Source organism: Trachemys scripta, chromosome 6 (assembly GCF_013100865.1).
Source record: "Trachemys scripta elegans isolate TJP31775 chromosome 6, CAS_Tse_1.0, whole genome shotgun sequence".
NCBI lineage: Eukaryota > Metazoa > Chordata > Testudines > Emydidae > Trachemys > Trachemys scripta.
Genome location: NC_048303.1, coordinates 93,039,655 through 93,062,086, shown reverse-complemented (window position 1 = coordinate 93,062,086; position 22,432 = coordinate 93,039,655). Strand labels below are relative to the sequence as shown.

Here is a 22,432-nt window from a genome sequence, read left to right as displayed (position 1 = left end):
AGATGCTTCAGAGTGACCTCTGGCCATGAGCAGGTGCTTGGGGAGGTGGCTGTATGATATTGCATATGGTAAGAATTATTACTGTACTGACCGGAAAAATAGGGATATTAATAAAATTAAAAGCTCAGCTGCATAATGCCTCTGAACTAGGAAGCACATACTTCAAACACTAGGCTGCACAATATCTCTAGGTATTTAAAGGTCATGCTTTGGCTACTGAAAGGTAGTCATATATTTCCAGTCTAAACTAATCAGGCGAGTCTCACTCCTCTGCAGATGGCCAACACAAGCTGTGTGCGCTGTTCAAGTAAGAGACTCAGATATAATTTCCAAGCAATTATATTGACAATTACCTGTGGTTTTAAAAATAAATGAAGTAACAATGAGATGCTACAGAAACACACTGAGAAACTTATTCAAGAATAAACTAACATTTTCATTCTCATCATAAATATTTATATACTTAGAAACACTTTGACACTCATGACAACATACATCTTTCCAAGACATTCAGATTAACAAGAAGACTAATGCAGTGGTTTCTGTTAAATATTGGTACTGAAGCCTCCAATCCTGAAAATACACTGAGCAACTTCATGCACAGGAGGAGTCGCATTGAAATCAATGGGACACCTCACTTATTGGTTGAATCAGGGCCATTTTTTTTGCCAGGATTGTACCATATAATCCTGTAGTTCACTTTTACTAGAGGAAAGTGTAGAAGAGCCTTATTATCTATAGTTAGGAGTGCCCCTTGGCATTCTTGGGTGTCCTCCAGGAAAACCTTCAAAGCGTGGATTTCTGGGGGGGTAGCCGGGCATGCCATATCCTCTTGGCACTGGTGGTCGAGTCACAGCTATGTGTGGGGGTGGAGTAAGGCTTCCTCCTCTGCCATGCGAGGAATAATGAACATTTGGGCCAGGGCTGTGCTGCTGAGAGGGGCTTGCTTCGTGTTGGTGGCTGGTCTTTTTCTTAGACTCTTTGTCACCTTGTCCTTTCTGGGTACCTAAAATGTATTTAGAAAACCAAACTGAGCCATAGAACAGAGATTGCCTGTTAGAGCAGTAGGAGCAAGAGAAAGCTCAGCACTTACCCTGCCAACCCCATCTCTTAGAGTGAGGTTATGGGGAATGATTCAGCAGCTCCCCCCTGAAGTTTTCCAGCCAGCCCTTTCCATCCTCCAGGACCTTGAGTAAGGAACGTAGAAGCCCTCCCCCTTACATAAGGCAGCACCAAGTAAGTGGAGGCAGTTTCTAGGTTACTGGGGGAGTGAGGGTGGTGTGAGAGAGATGGCAAAACTCAGCAATTTCATTATAAAACTGGCCAATTTCAGCAGGGTGCACTTGGAATTCCCCACATAGCTCTGCTGATGTGCCTCATTCCTGACCTACATCCTCCCTAATATTCCAGCCCTGGCTTCTCCTGCTGCCAGTCATGCCAAACTGTGTGCTTGTTTTGTGGCATGGACAATGAGGACAGTAGTGCCTGAGTGTAGAGGGGAGAGCACACCACACCTTCTTTAAGGCAGGTAGGGCTGCCACATATGCAGCTTAGGACCATGCCTAGGAAGAAGTTTGGCTGACTGAGCCAGAATTCTTCCTGAGGATTCCTACTATATCATGGACTCGCTGCACCCCCCTCCACCCCTCCGCCCCCCTGCAGGAGCCTGGACTTAAAAACCACAACCTGGCCCTCAATATTCCAATATAAAAAATACTGTAGTATTCTGCAATAAAACTTCAGTCTACCAAAACACTTATGCACATGCTCAGTTTTTAAGCATGCGAATAGTCCCACTAACATTAGGAACCTGCTTAAGTGCTTTGCTGGATTGGGGCCTAACAGTCCAAAGTAATACAGCTTGCAGTTTGTTACTACTGTAGGATTCTGGATTGTTATTGAAAGAGCTTGTAATATTTCTTATAAGGGAAGGAGAAAGACCAATGCCATAAAGATTAACCTGGTGGCTGCAAGCTTCTGTATTGTGGTTAATTTGCACTATTTAATTTTCATGACTGTCCCTCTCAGGGTGTCACTGTACAGTAAGTAGAGAAGTTGAGACAGTGTAGAGGGATGGTAGCAAATATACAGACATCTTCAGAGCAGTCGCACCTTGATCTGCTGCGGAGTCTTGTTTGCTTCCTTGCTGCTTGGGTTTAGTCTCAAGGGAGTTTTCTTCCATCTCCCGTGACTGTTGTGCTTTTTGTTTGTTTCTCTTTTTGTTTTCCTCAGCTTGCTGGTCAAAGGGGAGAGAGGGAGACATACCTTAATTACTTAAATCATTTCTCTACTGATTCACAACAATAAAAAGTAACAGTTCTACCCTCTTTATGGCATCCTTACACTTTGTAGCTTCTTTTTGAGATCCAAGTTAGCTTCCTTGTAGGTTTTGGATGTAGCATTGAGATAATAGATACTCAATCTAAATTTTAAAGGAAAAAGAATACATTATGTTAGGTAAGAATTGTAAAATCTAACATCATTCTTAATAAATCCACATTACAATAAATAGGTGGTCCCTATCCTCTATAATGTGTTAATATGAAGAGTGGCTTTTACTCCACCACCCAGTCTTATTAACACTAACATTTTGACAGTTCAGTTATGTGCTCCCTCACAGGAGAAAGAAAGTACATTTCTACCTGAGATCCCAGAACAACCTAACTGAAAAATTCACTTTCCCTATTTAAGAACCTTACTTTCAGTTACGGTGCTAAGGAGGCAGTTCCATCCAGCTGTTCTTCCATAACATGGGTGTTCTGCAAAACTGACTTGTAAAAGATGTATAATGTATTTTTAAATGACCAAATGTTTATAAAATCCTTTAAACTTGCACAACAATAGGAAATTTAAGTGCTGTAGTGACAGGAAAGACAACAAGCAAAAACACGGAAAACTAGTTGATTTTTGTTCTAAATCATAATCTTCTAGCACACAAAATCACGACTACATGGCATAATTTTCTTTGTTAAATAACTGTAAGAAATTAGCACATTTTCACCCCCTACTCTCACCTAATGAAACTCTAACTGGAGATCCAGCTATGTGATGTCTTATAATGATATTAACAGTATGTCATGCTCCTGTTTGAAATAAGTGATTAATCTTCTCCCTGTTTTGTTGACTCTAGTTTGCCTTGTATTGTCTTTGCCTTTGTTTTGGGTCACAGTCCCCTAATACACAATATAGATAGCTCTCCTTGAAATCAATGGGAGCTACCCATATTCTTCAATGAGAGTCTTTCTGTATATAGTATGATTGTCAGCAAGTTTTTGCCAAATTTCATCTCAAAATTGCATTCTGCCTGTGTAAGTTCCTTCTGCAGTTTCTGTTACACTTACTGTTTTTCACTTTCTGTTCTAAAATATTTGGCAATATAACTGTGTGTTGTTAAATCATGTCTGAATTTTACCCAAGCGTAAGTGACCAGATGTCCCGATTTTTTTTAGGGACAGTCCTGATATTTGGGGCTTTTTCTTATATAGTCGCCAATTGCCCCCCACCCCGTCCCGATTTTTCACACGTGCTATCTGGTCACCCTACCCAAGAGGTAGCTGCACTTTTGTGTGTGCTAAGTGAGCCTATAAAGTGATCCTTTGTAAAGTCCTTTGGGATGAAAGGTATCAGGATTATTATTCTTATTCAGGACTGATTTATGGACAAACGTCTATTCCTAGTCCAAAGTCTCAGAAAGTGGACTTTGGACAGGGAACTTCTAGTACAAGGGGGTAGCAATCATGCCTTACTGCACACCACTTACATTGGGGTTTTAGTCAAAGAATCTAATTTGGAAGCCCTCTGTGTGGGTTCTCTGCTACATGCCCCCAACTCTTACCTCACACCTAGTTTAGCAAAATGATGGTAGTTCTGCTGCTTTTCAGGCCTCTTTATTATTACACAAAACCCGAGATGCCCAGGAACAGGCTTAAAGAAAGCTTTGTATCAGGGGAATAGCACTTCTGAGAGTTCACTACGAAACATGCTAGGTTTTATGATGTGCAGTTCTGCCCAATAGACTGATTAAACTCGCTCCACTTTGGACCTCATATAGTTTTTTTTTGGGGGGGGGGGGGTTTTTTTTTTTTTTTTTGGGTTTTTTTTTTTTTTTTGCTTCTTAATGATTTTTGGCACTATGGTAACAAAACAAGACAAAAATGAAGCCATTGAACAAAAGAGAGAGATTGGGGAGCCTGCCCTTTGTGCAACTACACATTAATTATGATCAAGCAAAAGACTTGTGAATTCTTCAAGTCCCTCAACACAAGGCAATCAGTGTTGTACTTGACTGTGTTTCCAGTGGACACCTACGGTTATGGAGGCTTGACATGAAAGGAATTGGGTAGAGATTCATATAGGAAAGCTTTGATCTGATTTAAGATACTGTACTTACACCATAAGCAATATGAAGGGCAAGATCAGTCCAGGGTTAGAAGCATAACTAAATACTTTCCCAAACCAGGAAGGGAAGTCATTCTCTAAGGTTTCTGAAATGACCTCAAACATTCTAGTTTTCCCACTGTTAAAAACAAAAATTAACACTGTATCACATACCTTGCCAATGCCAGTGTAGCATTGTGTATCAGCATACAACATGATTATATCAGACCAGGGCTGGGCTCAACAATAAGTTATTGTCATTCACATTATTTAAATGCTCTTTACTGAGTCGATTTTAAGAAAAATATAACTTTTTATGCATGTTAACAGATTAAAGCAGAACAGAAAAAATTAAAATGGGTAGCTTGTTCATTCCTTGGGGCATAGGGCAAAGGAAATCTTACTGAAGCTGTTCTAGTTTATCTAATCCTGAATTACACATGGTTTGGGATTGCAGTTACATAGACCAGTCCCCAGATGTCACCCTCTATGTCTTCTATGATCTGATTTACTAAATGAAAATTGGCAATCAGTATCACCTGCTTTGTACCAGTTCTGTGAAATCCAACCAGTTTCATGTCTCAGCAGATTTGCTGGTATTTCATGCATTTCTCCCACAAAGTGACAGTGAGTGTCTGGAAAACATCTCCTGAATGATTTGCCTATACCCAAAGGAACTTTTAGAGCTAAAACAGCAAGAGTTCTGTGCCTTTAGAAGATGCACTGGGATCACTTTACTAATGTATTTTTCAAGCCCTTCACTGGAAACCAGATCTCCATGTTACTGTTCTTCTCCTTTTACTCCATTAACACATTTTTGCTAGCAGATATCAAAGACTCAAACATGTTAAAATCTAAATGTCGTGTCTAACTATTGCTTGCTTACTAGTGTAATATGTCACACTAAATGGCAAACAGAGATGCTGAAGACTTCTCCCCTGATATTCCATTTCTGCAATGTACAGGGTGAAGAATAGGGCATGGGATCAGCTTTGTTCTTGGATGGGCAGGTATCTTCATAGCTATATCCCCCTCTGCTGTTACCTGCTTGCAGGGGAATGCAGGCTCATCTTTTTCAAAAGCAACTAGTGATTCTGGATGCCTAACTTGAGACACCTTAAAGATTATTGAAGAATTGGTGTTCAGCACCTTCTGAAAATTCTTTTTCAGGTGTTTCAAGCTGGGCACCCAAAAACTGAGGTGCTCACAATCACTAGTCCCTTTTGAAAATGTAGACCACGTTATCTGGGTTATTGTTTATACTTATTTCAATATGCATGGATTTACACACAAATTGCTGTCAACACGGACACTCTTTCTTTCCTTCATTACTGAGAACTCCAGAGGATGACTCTCAACACCAGAAATATATTATAACAGTGCTACTGAATCTAACTCCCTGAAGTACTGCAGAGAGTCTCAGAAATTTGAGATGGAAAAGCTCTATTCGGTCATCTAGTCTTCCCCTCTGCTACTGCCACATCCCTTTCTGCAGTACGTTTTCTAGTGCTTGCTGCAGCCTATTCTAAATGTTCTATCTCCCAAGCAATGAGACTATTCTACACTCTAACAGATCATCTCAAGCAGGTAGAGCATGTATCTCTAACAGAATGGTTCTCTCTTCCTTACATATAATTTCAGACTTGATCACACTAGTAAGAAACTTTATTTAAAAAAAACAGAATTTCTGTCTTACCAGTTAGTGAATACTTTTTAAATAGTTAATCATTTCTCTCACATTTAATTCATCTTCAGAGAGTATGGTCCTATGCACAAGTAAAATTAGCATAGTTTATAAAGTGCCAACACTTAGTAAGGAAGTTGGTTTTAGTTATGTCATTCACTGTACAGTAGTCATACCATGAGATAACCTATTTGTCAGGGAAGAGACGGATATAAAATGTGAAAGACCTGAATGGGCCGCAGTCAAAGGACGGTGGAATAGAGACAATAGTGTACACGGCAGGCAGAGTGGAGAGGAAGAGAATAAAGAGCAGCATGGCCATGTAGAAGTTATTGGATCTAGAGGCTTTGAAGACCCTCTCATGTGGGACATTGCAGCACATCACAGCCCAGCATTGCAGATACATCGAGGTGTGGAGACGAAACACATTGATAGCTGGCAGGCCTGGAGCGTAAAAAGAACCCATCCTAGAAACAAACAAGAAAGTGCTCTGTAAAACTCTGCAGCCTTAGATACACCAAAACTCTTCACCCACCCTGGGCTTTCATATCCCCTTGTTTTGCAGCCACATACAATGCACTCCATTTTGCAGCTTATGAAGCCTTGTTTAACTCTTTTTATTGGTCTTGGCTCTGTTCCTTCCATTGACTTCATGGCATATGGCTAAAATACTCTTTAAATCATGTCTTTCCAAGTCTCAAGGCTCTCCCCCTCCCCTTTTTCTTTCTCCAACTGAATTTTAACAACCAGTCAGAAAACTGTTATTGATTTCCCCCTTTCACTTTCTTCTTCTTTAAATGGTTCTTTCATTTTCAAATCCACTCAGATAGATTGTCATTCATTTATAGAACACATAATCCCAAACATTATACCCCATAATCTCTTACAGGCTTGATGAGTAGTTTGTTTTATCATAATCCAGCCTAGTCTTAATTTAATTTGCTGTTTGTTTTATTAATATTTTTGCTGTCTCCTGAGCTGACATTTACTTCACTTATTCTTTTACCATGGTGTGACCGAGAGCACTCCTGTATTCACACACTACAGGTTATTGTCATAATCGTTGTGTAAAATATGCCTTGTGGGGTATCATTTAAAAACTAATAACATACTGATCATTAAGATTCTTGTGTAATGTATGGAATGTGTAGTAAGAGGTATGAACATAAACTGAAATTATGATTACAATGTGTTTACCAGTCAAGTCTCACTAAACCGGTTTCACAAAGACAAAGGACAAAACTGACAGTCTAGCCTGGCATCATCAAAGCTGATTAGCAATCGCTGGTCAAGTGGCCATTCTTTGGCAACAAAGGGGGCAGGAACAGATTGATCTGTATTTTAGCAAACAATAACATGGAACCTCTATCACTCTATGGCTCTTTCCTCACAGCTGGAATGAACTTTATCTAGAAGTAAACCTCAGGAAAATGCATTTCAAAGGGTGATTAAACTATAAAAATGGGGGGCAAAAACACCGCAGGTTCGCTCTCTTTTTTTACCTAACACAAAGGAACCAGCCCTTTGACTCTAGGAGAGAGATTCTGACCTGAGAATTTGGTCAGCCCAGTAGCTGGAAACATATGTTAAGGATTTTACCTTGAACCAAATATAGCTTGTAAAGTTTTTGCTACTAGGAAGCATTTTGTCTTTATTATTCTGGTAACTATTTCTGACTTTAATATCTTATACTTGTACTCATTTAAAACCTCTCTCTCTTTGTAGTTGCATCCAAATGTGACACATAGTTATTTAGTGCCTGATTCTAGTTAAGTACCTATTGATTCTGATAAATGTTGTTAGTTGTTTATAGTTACATGTTTATGACTTTGAAACACTGGGCACTCATGTTCTTTGGCTTCACTCTTCTTGCCCCTCTGATTTGAGGATCTAATTCTATTTACCGGTGTGGCTAAGTGGATGGGACCCAGAAGACTTGATTCTATTTCCAACTCTGCCATTGGTCCACTAGGTGACCTTGGGCAAGTCACACTCCTTCTCTATGCCTCAGTTTCCCCATGTTTAAAATGGAGATAATGGTATTCCCCTCTATGGAGTGCCCCCTCTTGGAGATCTGTGGATGAAAATTGCTATATAAGACCTAGGTATTACTATTATATTGTAACTTTACCTCCTCTTCTTTTCATCTGTTCTTAATGGATAGAGACCATATAGACTCTGCTAGTTCTTGGCTAAGGGCACATACTACACCTTGTGCCCCTGATCATACTCTCACTGAAATCAGTTGCAAAACTTTCACTGACTCCAGTCAGTTGAGGATCAAGCTAATTTGTGCCCATTATCATCATTTTTAGGTACAACATTTGAAGCAATCCAGAGTAAATTTTGCAGATGACTCATTAATATGCAAATTCACATGAGAAGGTTTACATTCCATTCACTTTGCAGAACAGGAAGCCTTTCTATAAAGAGAGAAATGAATCTCCCTACATACACATGCAAATATACACAAATATACTCAGGCCTCTCAAATCCTCTCCAGATACAGGCTAGACCCAGCCACACCAAAAGCTCTCATGTCACTGCAGTTCAAGTGAGTACATGTGTGTGCAGCTCAAAATAATTCTAGAAATATACAATAACTCATTATATATTTTATTAAAATTGTAACAAATAGTTATTCATTATTTTATTGCTGTCATTTTTACTGTCTCTCTTAATTTCACTTGAGATGATCAAATGTTTATTATAAATGTTAAATCACTAAAAAACATAACAAGTTCACTGCTTGATATAGGCAACATTAGCTAACATGTTATGGTCTCGCTCGTGCAGTATGTAGCAGGCAGTTGGACTGCTGGGTCCATGTGGATCCCACATTGGGGACCATGCTATATTAGAAAGTGTATATTGTGACAGAGTATAGATGTGTATAATATTTGTATTTGAATGAGGTATTAAACATGAAATGTTCTGAAAGTAATCAAAAATAAACCCAATCTGATCCCGAAACCAACCTCCCAACTTTTGATAATGAAAGGCTGACTTTCAATCCCCTCCTATCTTCCTTCCCCCCAGCCCCCCAAAAAAGTGCTAATGATGGTGGTGGAATGACCGTGCCATTCATGGTGCATAAACTTGGGAGTGCATTTTATACTACAGCTGTATCATCTTGATGAACAGTGGAATGTGTGCAGTAGAAATGTTAAGTATGAGCAACTGGGATGTCAGTTGCTGCTGCCTTTATGATCACACAATAATATGCTGTTTTACAAGCTAATTTGTTAGTTTAACCTCGAGTGCCAGGTAGACACTGGCCCTGTGGATTTTCAATGTACCTAGGGCCAGATTAACCAAGGGGCCCATATTTCTGTGGCTCTGTGATGTATGTGATGAGCAGACTGGCTGCAGCATGAGGCTGCTGCTCCAGGCCTAGATTAGATGCATAGGAGGCTAAATACACATGAGTTCTGCTGTGAGTACCAGGGGCTGCTCCAGGGCCAGGAAAGGGGACATCCCCAGCTGCTGTCTGGGTAGCCAGAGGAAGACTAACTCCCCCTAATGCACTAGAGACTAGAGTTATATCTGAGTAAAACCACTGTAGAGCATAGTCGGTCCCTGTCTTTACAAGTGAGGGTTGAGAAGTATTCTCAGCAGGCTATGTCAGTGCTGTCCCAATAATGGAGCAAGAGATCATTCCTGAGTGATGTAAATCACTCCACAAAGGGACTTAGCATGTTGCCCCACAGTGGTCCCAGCGCTTACTAGTTCAGTTCATGAAGACCAGAAATGGGTCTCAAACTCAGTAGCACAGCTGAGCACTACCACTAAGTGATCCATTAGTTCACACTGGCAGATTTTTTTTATATATTTATTTAGGTATTTATTTATCTCTGTCATTTTTTTCCATAGGATACAGGGGTAAGGAAACAGCTTTTTGACTGAGAAACTCTTTGGATTTGTGCCACATTAATACATTGTTATTTTTCAATATAAAACCACAGATCAGAGTCTCCAGAATGCTCCGCTGCTCCAACAATGCTCGGCAGCTATAAACCTAACTTTACAGCTGCTGTGTGTCACCGGAGCAGTGCAAAAGATAGCAGAATATATTGCTGAATGTGGTCCCATAACCTTAGCCTGGGACTGACTCACCACTGTTACCCTAATTCTTTGCTGATTTAACTCCATTGATTTCAAGGTGTCCAGTTTGATACCTATTGAGCTACATTGGCATAAAACTGGAGTACTACAGTGGTGAATCAAGCCCAGCATTTCAGAAGTGACAAATATGTGAATTTCTGTGTTTCATGCTTGATTTCACAGGCAGTGTGAAAAAATTCACACCCCTGCTGGCTAAGCTGACCTAGTATACAACCATCTGTTAATACCATACATGTTCTCTGCCACACCTACCAGATCATGCCTTGGTTAAAGATCAGTCCCAGCACATTTCCACTTATATCAAACTCTGAATATGAAGGCTGAAAGAAAAGGCACAATGCTTCCATTAGGCTTGCAGATAATGTTTTAAACTGACACAGAGCTGTAGATTAAAACTGTCATCTACAACAGCAACAACATACTGGCAATGTCTTCTCAAGACTCTTCTGTTGCATATTAACAATGATTCATGAAACAAATGAATATGACTCAAGATCAATGTATTGCCTTCAGTACAGCCTGCAATATTTCATTATAAATCTTATTGAGCTTTTTGAAGAGGTGCAGGTACTACTGGAAAGTACAAAGAGTTCCATTTTTATTGGATATGCTTTGAACTTTTAAAACAATGATTCATAGATTCTAAGTCCAGCAGGAACAATTGAGATCATCTAGTCTGACCTCGTGTATAACATAGGCCATAGGATTTCCCATTTAAATTAGAGGATATCACTTTAGAAAAAATATTCTATCCTGATTTAAAATTATACAGTGATGGGGAATCCACCACAACCCTTGGTAAATTGTTCCAGTTAACATTTGCTAATTACTTTCACTGTTAAAAATGTGTACCTTATTTCTGGCCTGAATTTATCTAGCTTCAGCTTCCAGCCATTGATCTTCTTATCTGTTTGACTGTTCGACTGAAGAGTCCTCTAGAATCAACTTTTCCCCCCATGTAAGCAATTAGACAGTGATCAAGTCACCGCTAACCTTCTCTTTAATAAGCTAAAGAGATTGCACTCCTTAAGCCTATTCTAATCCTTTCATCATTCTCATGGTTCTTCTCTGAACTCTTTCCAATTTATCAACAACCTTCTTGAATTGTGTACTCCAGAACTGGACATAGTATTCCAGTAATGGTCACCTCTGGGCACTTATCTATGTATAAGTGTGTGTGAATTTATTAGAGCTAGTCAGAAAATGTTGGGGGAGGGGTGCAACTAGGGGAAGGCTGGAAAAGGTTGCACAGGCACCCTTAGGAAATACTATAACCTGTGTACTTGATTTTGCAACCTTAATGTTCCCTTAACATAACTTTTTATATGAAATATACATGTCTATATATATAGTGCTGTGATATGTATGTTGTTTATACAGCCTTTGCTCTAAAGTAAAAGAATACTGCCAGGCAATACAAATTCTTTTATGGATAAGTAAAGTGGATTTTAGTTTACTTCATACAGTATCAACAAAACTATCAGTTTACTACTGGTGATGATGGAAGAGGCAGAATGAACACAGCCTGATTTTTTTTTTTTTTTTTTTCAAATTAAATCGTGTCAACAGGGTTAGCAGTGGGAAAATTGGGGGCAGATTCACCAGTAAATTCTGGCTGCTTTGTGTGCTCCAACAGCATTTGTAAACCTGGCTTAATTAGCTTGGATTTTGTCTGCTTTACATTACTAGGGCTGCACAAGGTATCTAGACTGCACTGGTGAATCTGGGCCCTTAACTTTTGACTTGTAAACTGAGCAAATCTCTTAAATGTGACCTTGAATTATCCATAGCTAGTTCATTTAGCTTCATCAATCAGGAAATGTATTAGTGGCACTTAGTGAATAATAATCAATAACAAAAATAAGGAATCCACTTACTCCCAAGTAAACGTTCCATAACTTTCATTAACATTTAATCAGAGCATCCCATTTGCTGGCTGCCCCAGGATCACTGACAATGCATATTCCCAGGCAAGCAATCAAGAGTGTGTGACTATCCTGTCAAATGTAGCTGTGCTGTGCATGGCAGGCCTGCTCAAGCGTAAAAGGTATGCGACATGGTCTTGCTCTTCTAGTCCACATTTAATTAGAGCTCTTGTCTGTCCAACCTATGCTTTAGTGATTTATTTGTTATTCTTTTAACATACAAGAAGGTAGCTAAAAGCAATGGGGAAGCAAAAATTAGGCAGTGGTATGAAATACTAACTGGAGAAATTGAAATGCTAAATGGCTGAATAGAACTCCTGATTCAAGCGTAAAAACTAGAAACTAAGACCAGCCAGTTTAATACTTTACATCCAAGTGAGTAAAGCCGGGTCTATACTATTCTGAGGGCTAAATGACATCTTTTATGAGTCAGGGAAAGAGGGAGGAGGAGCATGGCCAAAGTAGCTGGATCAGGAGACATGATCTCTTGGTAGGGTGCAATGGCATTGGGTAGAGCACAATGAGCAACAGGACTTGCTTCAAGTTGAGGGCCCGTTCAGCAATGTACTTAAGCACACACCATTTTTAAGTGTGAGTAGCCCGTTGACTTTAGTAAGATTATTCCCAAGCTTAAAGTCATAGTTTGGCCTAAGCCTATATCACCTCATTGTCACTTGTTCTCAAACAGTACCTGTAACATCTTTCCCAGGAATCCGGGACAGCATTATATTTTGGGGTAATGATGATGATCTAACAAGTGACATTTCTTACTGTTTGCATTTGGCCAGGCTTTAGAAACCACCAGGAAGCAAATTGGCATTTTTTTTCATCTTTTTTTCTAAAGCCAACAATGACGTTAGCATTTCCTGCAGAGATCAATAAAGACGTTCCTGCCACTTTGGTTCAGGGACTGTGATTATCATCCATGCAGTAAGATTTACAGTACATCTGCTCCCATGGCCTTTGGTACAAGCAATATGCAGATGATACTCAGCTCTATATCTCCTTCATATCAAATTCTGGCATCTCCCATCTTTCCCAGGGCTTCAGAGAGATAAGGGCAAATCAGGGCAAATCAGAGGAGCAGTTTGTAGGAAGAGGGAAACAGGCCAAGCCTATAACATCACTTTAAATGGACGGCATCTGCTCTCCAATTATCAGAGTGGCATGAAGGCTTGGAGTCATTCTGGACTTTTCACTGCTCCTGGATCCCCTAATAGCCATAGTACCCAAAAAACACCGGTTGCTACTATTGGCTGGTAAGGAGGCTGTGTCTCTTTCTGTGCGATGTGAGATTGGCCACAATGATTCATGCGTTCCTCACCTCCAGGCTCAACTAGCACAATGGCTATGGTAAATTTGAAGACTGATGAAGCTCCGGCTGGTCCAACACGCAGCAGCCCATCTACTAAGTAGCACAGAGCAATGAGAGCACATCATTCCAGAGCTTCACATGGCACACTGACTCCCTGTCCAACACTGAGTTTCATTTATGTGCCTGGCTTTGACATTACAGAGGTTGTGCCTTGGTTATCTCAGGAACTGCCTTTCTCTTGAGACCAACCACAACAGCTCCATTTGTCAGGGGGGTGCTGGTGTTAACAGTGTGTGACAGACCCAGACGAGTAGGATACAGGAGTCTGGTAGAAGGCAAATATACTGGTCACAGGATGAGTAGTTTTCTGTTCCCTGAGTGACCAGAGAAAGGGGCTGCACTAGAGTAATCAGGAACCTGCTAGAACCAGTTAAGGCAGGCAGGCTAATTAGGACACCTGGAGCCAATTAAGACAAAGCTGCTAGAATCAATTAAGGCAGGCTAATCAGGGCACTTGGGTTTTAAATGGAGCTCACTTCAGTTTGTGGTGTGAGTGTGAGGAGCTGGGAGCAAGAGGCGCAAGGAGCTGAGAGTGAGAGAGTGCTGCTGGAGGACTGAGGAGCACAAGCGTTATCAGACACCAGGAGGAAGGTGTTTGGAGGAGGCCATGGGGAAGTAGCCCAGGGAGTTGTAGCTGTCATGCAGCTGTTACAGGAGGCACTATAGACAGTTGCAGTCCATAGGGCCCTGGGCTGGAACCTGGAGTAGAGTGCGGGCCCGGGTTCCCCCCAAACCTCCCAATTGACCTGGACTGTGGGTTCTTCCAGAGGGGAAGGTCTCTGGGCTGTTCCCCAACCCACATGGTGAATCTCTGAGGCAAGAAAATCCGCCAATAAGCGCAGGACCCACCAAGATAGAGGAGGAACTTTATCACAAGTGTTAAGGCTGAAACTTGCCACAACAGAGTGCTTTCTCAGTGGCTGGTTCATAGCTATGGAACTCTTCCACAAGAAACTAGAATGGCAAGCATCCTAACCATCTTGCATTAGCTGTCCCTGAATAATAACTCGACTAAATAGCTCAGTGTCATTTTTTTCCCTGAAGATAGCTCCTAATATAATTAATAATAAATCCATGCATACTTTCATGGCATAAAATGAGGAGAGAGGGATGGATGAGGAATGAAAGGAGATTAGTTTTACACACTGCATTCTATTTATTGTGTTGGTGTTAAATATTACCAGGATGGGTGCATTGAAATACCAAGAAATTAACTGTGTAAGGGAACTCTGTTGACACTTAAATTTTTTCTACATTATGAGTTCTTTACTGGTACTGTATAGCTATACCCGTATACTATAACAGCAAAAGCACTCCTAGTGTTGGCATAGCTTATATCAGCAAAACTATGCTTTACCAGTATACCCGCTCCCTGAACAAAGCAAGCTATATTGGTAAAAGCACAGTTTTGCTGGTATAACTGTATTTACACTAGGGGCTTTTGCGGGCATATCTAGTCAGACAGGGATCATAGCCCCGACAAACATTGCTGTTTCAGAAGAAGTCTTTAGTGTAGACACAGACTTAAGTTTACATCAAGTTCAACTCTGAATGCTTTCTATTGTTGAATACAACAAGGAGTCCGGTGGCACCTTACAGTCTAACAGATACATTTGGACATAAGCTTTTGTGGGTTAAAAACCTCACTTCTTCAAATACAAGGAAACAAGGAAAGAACTGGCCTTAGAAAACATCCTACAGACTAAGGATGAAATCCTTGCTTCATGGGATTTTGCCAAAGACTTAAATGAAGCCACAGGCTTTCATTCTAGATATTCCGAATGCACCTATCACCAGACAAATTGAGTTACTGATCTAATCAGGTGAATGTTATGTGATCGTGATTAATCTTAATTAAAACAGCGTTCCAGCTAAAACAATTTCTAATGTATCTAAAACCAGCCCTTCGATGCTTTTTCCTCATCCCACTGGCTGGCTTTGTCATATTAGAATCCATTTAAAGCCTGATTTACAGCTCACAGAAGCCTTTTCAGTGACTTCAGTAGGATATGTATTAGATCCTTTAAAATGGAAATGTGTATAAACAAAGCAAAGTAGCAAGAGAGGAGAAAAGATGATATTTAATGTTGTTCAGGGATTTTGAAGCTGATGGGCCTTGTCTTCTCTAAACTTGGGATGCTCAAGATGAAAATACAAATTACTACCAACATGTCAAGTGATAATCTGATAATGGAATTAAGAGAGAGAGAGAGAGATACTTACAAATCCATACTCCAAGTCCCAGCACCAGCAGTAATTGAAAAACCTGACAAAGACGGCTCTCAGGAAATCTCCAATTATAATTGTGATGTATGTTGTCATAGTGTCAGAGATTGTCAGTCGCACAAACTCCTGTTGACACAATGTTTTCTTTTAAGAGAACGTTTAGGCTAGTAATAAATAAATAATACTGGGAGACATCCCCAGATGTGCTCAGCACATTTTAGAAGAGAGGGGAACTTTCTGGCCCTTTACTATCCCTACTGATCCCTGGGGGTTGCCAGGGGCCAAATTGGCCCCCAGCATGTTAGAACAGTCCGAGGACTGCTGTAACATGGTGGATAACCGCCTGCTAAGTGACCATTACCAACTGGGACTGTCAGAGTGTAATCCAGTCCCCACTGTGAAAAACCTCCTATTCTGGAGGCAGAAGGGCTGCAACAGTGCAATTCTTAGGTAGATGATATCCTAAATCCCTTTTCATCCCTGACACTAAGCATTCAAACATGTAGGGTAGACTATGCTCTGTTCCCACAGGAATTGGAGAGGGAAGAAGATGGAAAATCCCAACATAAAAGTTTCTCCCTGCCCACATCCCACTGGGAAGCCCTAGTAGATGCTTCACCACTTATCAGGCCTCACCCCAGACCTACTCTTCCCTCAATTTTTGGTCCTATTAGTGTGGTTTCCAGAAAGTCTGTCACTGTCACTGATGGGTCTCAAATGCTGCTGAATTAAAACCTTTGTTCCTCTGAGACACACAACAGATTGAGTTTCACAGCTTGTAATTCTGCACCAGTGTGTCCAGCAGAGAGTCTGCTAAACTGTTAGTATCTCCCAGGCTATCTGCCCCCTACTGGTGACATCTCCAGTGGGCTTTTTTGTAAGGACTGTAAGATTTCCCAATGAAGATCCTGGTTTCCAGATAGGGAAATTGGCTGTGTGACTGGAGCATCAAAAGCTAGGATTCAATGGAGGATCTGGTCTCGGAGAGGAAAAAGCTGGAAGTTAAGAGAAAGAGGATAAGACAAGGTCAAAAGAAGGAAAACAGGTTGCAGGAAGATCACAGAAGCCACATAGAACATGGATAGCGAAGATGGATATGTATGTTGAACAGAATCAAACAGAACTGCTAGGTACATCCATCATTAAACTGTGCTGCCTGAAACTGCCCACAGTGTTAAATTGCAACACTTGCACCTGTTCCATAAAATATGGCGAAATAACTTTTTAAATGCAGTGATGGCTATTCAAAATGTGTACATTTGAATGTCTTACAAAATCTTGCCTTGTTGAACTACACATTTTGTACCTTTTGGTACACTCATTTTGCTGTCACAAATTGGTCTTGGGTGATCAAAATTCCAATCAAAATGATGCTACTCATCTTCCACATGGTAAATCCATCACCTTTCATGAGTGCTAAATATGCTGTACAAGACAGAGAGAAAGACAAGAGAATAGAAAAATAGAGGAGAAAAGAAATGTTTCCAGTCATTACAAGTTATAGTCAATGTGTGAGGGCACGGGGAACTGTGGGAGCCTCAGAAGATTAAAAAAAAGGAATAAGTATTTCTCTGCCCATTAGCAAAGGAGTGACATGGGACCCTGTCTTCTCCCAATCCCCAAGTCTTTTCTACTTTAGGGAAATGCCAGGTGAGAACAGAAACAGAGTGGTGCTGATGTAAAATCTTCTGAGAGATTCACTATTATCCTAAATAAATTGCATTACCTGCCCTACCATTGTTTCCCAACATGGCCCTCTAGGGACGTCTGCAGGATCCACCTGTATTGGAGGAGCAGTGGCATTTTCTGGTATCGTACCATTGTAGAGGCTGGCTTCCCATATTGTCATGTTATACTTCACTATCTTCTCTTCTTCCAGCTAGAAAAAAATCCCAAATGTGTTTTTAATAAACAGGAGATCAACTGTGTGAACTTAACTCAGTGGTTCTCAATCTTTCCCATTCCTAGACCATCCCAACCCCCTAGAATGTCCCTCCCTTATAAGTGGGAGGGAACAATATGGGCACAGTGGAGTGGTCACTGCTAGAGCTGGGGGGTGGGGGTTGGGAAAAGTTACCTATCCTGTGAATTTCTTTGAGATTTTGAAGAAAAAAAAATCCTGAATCACAATGAAAAGTAAACATCTTGGAGAAACAATTGCAAAACAAAAATGAAAAATAATTAGGTTTGCATCAATCAAAATGTTTTGTTTTGATTTTGGCCATTTCTTTAAATTTTTGACTATAACTAGCTTAATTTTCTTAACATGAAGTCAGTTTGAGTGAGAGATTTGTGTTCTGAAAATGTCAAAATGAAATATTTTTACAATTTCCGATTTTTTTTTTTTTTTTTGAGTTGAGGAATTTGTTTAAACCAACTCTTTTTCCAATAAGTTTCAGGTTCAACAAATCAGCATTTTTCTTATGGAATTTTTTTTTTTATTGAGAAATTCCTGCCTGGCTGTAATCACAACCTCTTAACATCTGTTTGGTCTCCCTGTAGGTCACAGTCCCATCTTGGGAACCCTTGACTTCAGTCATTAGATGTTTGAAAAAACACACACATTCAATTCCTGGTTAGCTTGCCTTGAGATTGATCTCATCCATCAGGGCAATGATGAATGTGTATAGATTGCCCAAGAAGAGAGCAAAGATGCGCCCCAGCTGCCATCTCAGAGCTATTCGAGGGTGGTAATTTTCCAGAGAACTGATTACATCAAATAAAGTTGGACAGAACATTCCCAAGAGAGACATGACCATGTTCACCTGCAAAGAATCGCACAAGAAAAAGTTAGAGAGGAGTCCTGGGCTTTTGCTCTTCCCCTGCCATTTTAGCTGGCATTTCACCCAGTGCATAAACAAAACTTATTGTGGGAGTTCACATAAGATGTTTTTATGGGGGATGAAGGTGGAAAAAAATCAGCTGTAATCTACTGTAAATGGATAAAGTTTTCTTAATCTCTGTTTTTAAAGTTCTTTTTACCACTAGCACTGAAAGGAATAATAAAACATTCGTTACTTTATTCTAAATGGCACCTATTTTCAGGCCAAATTCTGTATCCGATCTGAAGGATTTTCCCATTTCCAATCATCTTTCAAGTTATATCCACCCCTCTTGCATGTTAAAGCTAATAGATTGCCAAAGGGATCTGGGTTTAAACAAAATGAGGTATTTTTAGAACAATGCACCACTAATTCAGTATCTGGGCCCTTATATGGCCCTTAAATAATCTGTATTTGATTGTCCACATTGCAGGTGCAAATCCAGTCTGTCCTCTCCTTTCTGCCTTTTGTGATTAGCATTCTGTAGCTGCACTAACTTGTCTATAAAAAGCAACAGAGAGTCCTGTGGCACCTTTAAGACTAGCAGATGTATAGGAGCATAAGCTTTCGTGGGCGAATATCCACTCCGTCAGATGTCAGACGAAGTGGGTATTCATCCACAAAAGCTTATGCGCCAATATTTCTGTTAGTCTTAAAGGTGCCACAGGACTCTGTTGCTTTTTACAGATCCAGACTAACACGGCTACCTCTCTGATACTTAACTTGTCTATATAACTGTATGCAAGTGTATTGAGTTGAATGGTCCTAGAGCATAAAGATATCTGCTAATAATTTTGAAACTCAGTATGGATTATACATTCCACAAACTGAATCTAATTCCATTTGGACTCCTAAGGAGTTGGTTGCTGGACTGCAGGTGAAATAGATTTTTGTTCTTTTGTTTGACTTTTTTTACAGATATCTTGGGACTGCCCTGAAATTAACCTCTTCTGTGCCCACTCTTGCCAAAACTTAAACAGAATGTAATACATTTACACCATCCTAATAACAAAGGGTAGAAAGCTGAGGTTACACTTCTGTTTGCACATGTAATGTGACACCAAAAAGGGACTACGCAGGCAAGAAAAATTTACCCTCCTGCATTTGCAACTACAGAGCATTGGTGTCTCGTAGAGTTTCATCAGTGGAAACAGTGTAAGAAATAAATGGCATTTCTATTTGTTGCTTTTCTGTTTTTGGATTTTAATGAGTGCTAATTACTGGATTTTCATATTTATAGACAACCAGTGGCATATTCTGTATGGGGCTTGTAGCACCATGTAATCTCTCTGAATAGCTGGAGGTTTTATGATGATAGAAATTCAAAGCTGTTTCTATAAATATAGAAAGGTGTTCACTATTTAAACAACTAATTCTAACATAAAGAAATCACACTTACTTGTTAAACCTGAACAAACACAAAGTATGCAGCTGCCATCCCTTGCAGCTTCTGGCTTTATAATTGAAGAAGGCGGAATCTATTTACCACTGTGTACTATTAATTTAACAGATGGTTGTTCTTAGGTGCTTACCTATTTGGTTTACCTAAATTTGATAGAAATCCTGAACATTGGTTCTTATTGTTTTGCATTATTGTGAGGTGTCCTTACTTTTTATTGGTGATGTTGCTGTTGAACAAAACAGGCATGTTGATAACAGACTATCCAAGAGAATCTCAGAAGTGCTTAAGAAACTTTACACTCCTCTGAGTCAGTACGGAATCAATGAACTAATCTCTATAGATAGAGAAATACATGCAAACACAGGTGATAGGTAGATTGGAATTACCATATTGGATCAGATTGGTGGCCAGTCTTGTCCACCAACCTGTCTCTGACAGTGTCCAGCACCTGATGCTCCAAAGGAGGGTGTAAGCAACTCCCCAATAGGCAGTTACAGAATAATCCGGCACCCAACGGAGTCTCATTGTAACCACTAATAATCTGAGGTTGGCTTAAACCCTGAAGTATGAGGATTTATATCCCTTCCAAAATTCTTCCCTCTTTTTAGTGTTTATTATCATAACTGTGTGCTCTTATTAACATAGATGTCCAATCCCTCGTTTTAAATCATGCTAAAGCTGCTAAATCAAAATCTTTGCTAAATCTGACCTCAATGTCATTCTGTGCAATGAGTTCCACATTCCAGTTGTGTTCTATGTGAAAAAGTATTTTCTTCTGTCAATTTTGAATTTTCCACCTTTCAATTCCATTGATTTTTCCCTTGTTTCTCTATTATGAGACAGGATAAACAAACAGAAGTTTCTGAACTTCCTTCTCTCTACCATCCATAAATACTTTTATCATGCCCCCATTTATTAACCTCTTTTCTACAGTAAAATATCCCATTCTTTTCCATCTCTTTGCATGTCAGTGTTTTTCCATGCCCCTAGGCATTCTTGTTTCCTGTCTCTGAACCCCCTCTTATTCTGCAATATCCTTCTAGCTAATTGCAACCATCAATGAAACACAGCCATTTGTGGGATGGAAGGTGTAAGTCGTAAAACAATACACAGCAACACTATGACTATTTAAGTCAGAAGGTGAAGAATATGGTGGGCAATTGAAAATGCAAAAAGAGATTTAGGTAGAAGGATTTTAGGTTCACCAAAATTTAAAAATTAAAAACAAACAAAAAAAACCCCTCTCTAGCTGTCTGGAAAATGCCAACCTTTTCAAGTAAATTTCTTTGAATTTTTTTCACATTTTTTCATTGAAATTCATAATTTCATTGAAAACTTTCTTCAGAAACTCAAATCCAACGACATCTATGTTTATGGAGGGAGCAAGGATTCACTCTCGACATTTGCTCTGCTTCAGGGTCAGATACTGGGGCAGATTCTCCCATATTGTTCACACCGATATTACATTGGGGTAACTGCAGTAATTTAAGTGGAATTACACTGGCATAACAATAATGTAATGTACTGGAAAATCAGGTGTTTCATTCCTAGAGGTGCATGTGCACAAATGAATTAACCCTGATATCTACCCCTTCCCATATTCAGCTTCTCCATAGCTGCTGGATTTTTGCCAATCAATAAAAATCTGCAAAGAGCAGGAAGTGAACTTCAAAAGTAATGTGGAGCTGGGATTGTAGGTACACACGGAACAATAATCACCAGATACCCACTAACTAATGTGCAAACTGTAGCTCCAAACACATCCTTTCCCCTCACCGAGAAGTCAACTATGCTGGTGAGCAACCCTTTCCATGGCACTCTGAGGGCTAGAATATAACAGCTGCACAAGCAGCTCTGATTTTCCCGCTGCTAAGGGAGGTTATGAATCTTGTAAGTTGTGCTGTGACTGCGGTGAAGTGTAAACACAAGCCCCCAGCATCGTAAATCACACCAGCAATTAATATTGAATGCTGATTGCTTGCTGTTTAAATTATAAGTTTAAGAATAAACAGTTTAGAAAATATAAATCACTTTCCATTCTTGCTGAATGCAATAGTAATAGCCTTGTCTACTACTGAAGGCAGTAGTAAAGCTCTATTTTTCATGTATTTTCAAATATTGTAACAATTTTTTAACAATTAAGAGGAAGATTTATACTTTATAGTAGCAAAACCTTGAGATGTCTAGAATTAAAACTGAATGTTGACATAGTGATACCTTAAATATAAATGCAGTGATATACTCTATCCCCACTGCTGGTAGCTCTTACAACAGTTGGAAGGTATTTTTTTGCAAAAATCCATTGTGTTTGAGCTTGCAAAATCTTAAATGTAAAACCTATTTTTTGCTGCTGGAAAGACTTTTTTAATTTAACAAGACCTCCTTCTCTTTCAAGTGTTAATAACTACTCTGTTTTAGCTGAATCAGTCTGTCTACCCACAAGTTCTTTATGCTTTTATTATATGCCCTTTGTTAAGTAGTTTTATCGCTTAGGTA

The 22,432-nt window shown here is 39.8% G+C and overlaps 1 protein-coding gene across 1 annotated transcript in view; it reads right to left on the bottom strand.

Moving 5' to 3' along the window:
* Positions 1 to 476: 476 nt before the first annotated feature.
* The window catches only part of TMC1 (transmembrane channel like 1), a 79,304-nt gene continuing 57,348 nt past the window's right edge, over positions 477 to 22,432 (bottom strand). Inside the window, exons 12-20 of the mRNA XM_034774931.1 lie at positions 18,298 to 18,477; positions 17,439 to 17,591; positions 15,710 to 15,838; positions 10,439 to 10,506; positions 6,289 to 6,528; positions 4,391 to 4,516; positions 2,344 to 2,422; positions 2,113 to 2,236; positions 477 to 1,006 (exon numbers count right to left, since the gene is read on the bottom strand). Of these exons, the coding sequence (XP_034630822.1) occupies positions 732 to 1,006; positions 2,113 to 2,236; positions 2,344 to 2,422; positions 4,391 to 4,516; positions 6,289 to 6,528; positions 10,439 to 10,506; positions 15,710 to 15,838; positions 17,439 to 17,591; positions 18,298 to 18,477 (1,374 nt within the window). The 3' untranslated portion in view covers positions 477 to 731. The remainder of the gene's footprint in view (positions 1,007 to 2,112; positions 2,237 to 2,343; positions 2,423 to 4,390; positions 4,517 to 6,288; positions 6,529 to 10,438; positions 10,507 to 15,709; positions 15,839 to 17,438; positions 17,592 to 18,297; positions 18,478 to 22,432) is intronic.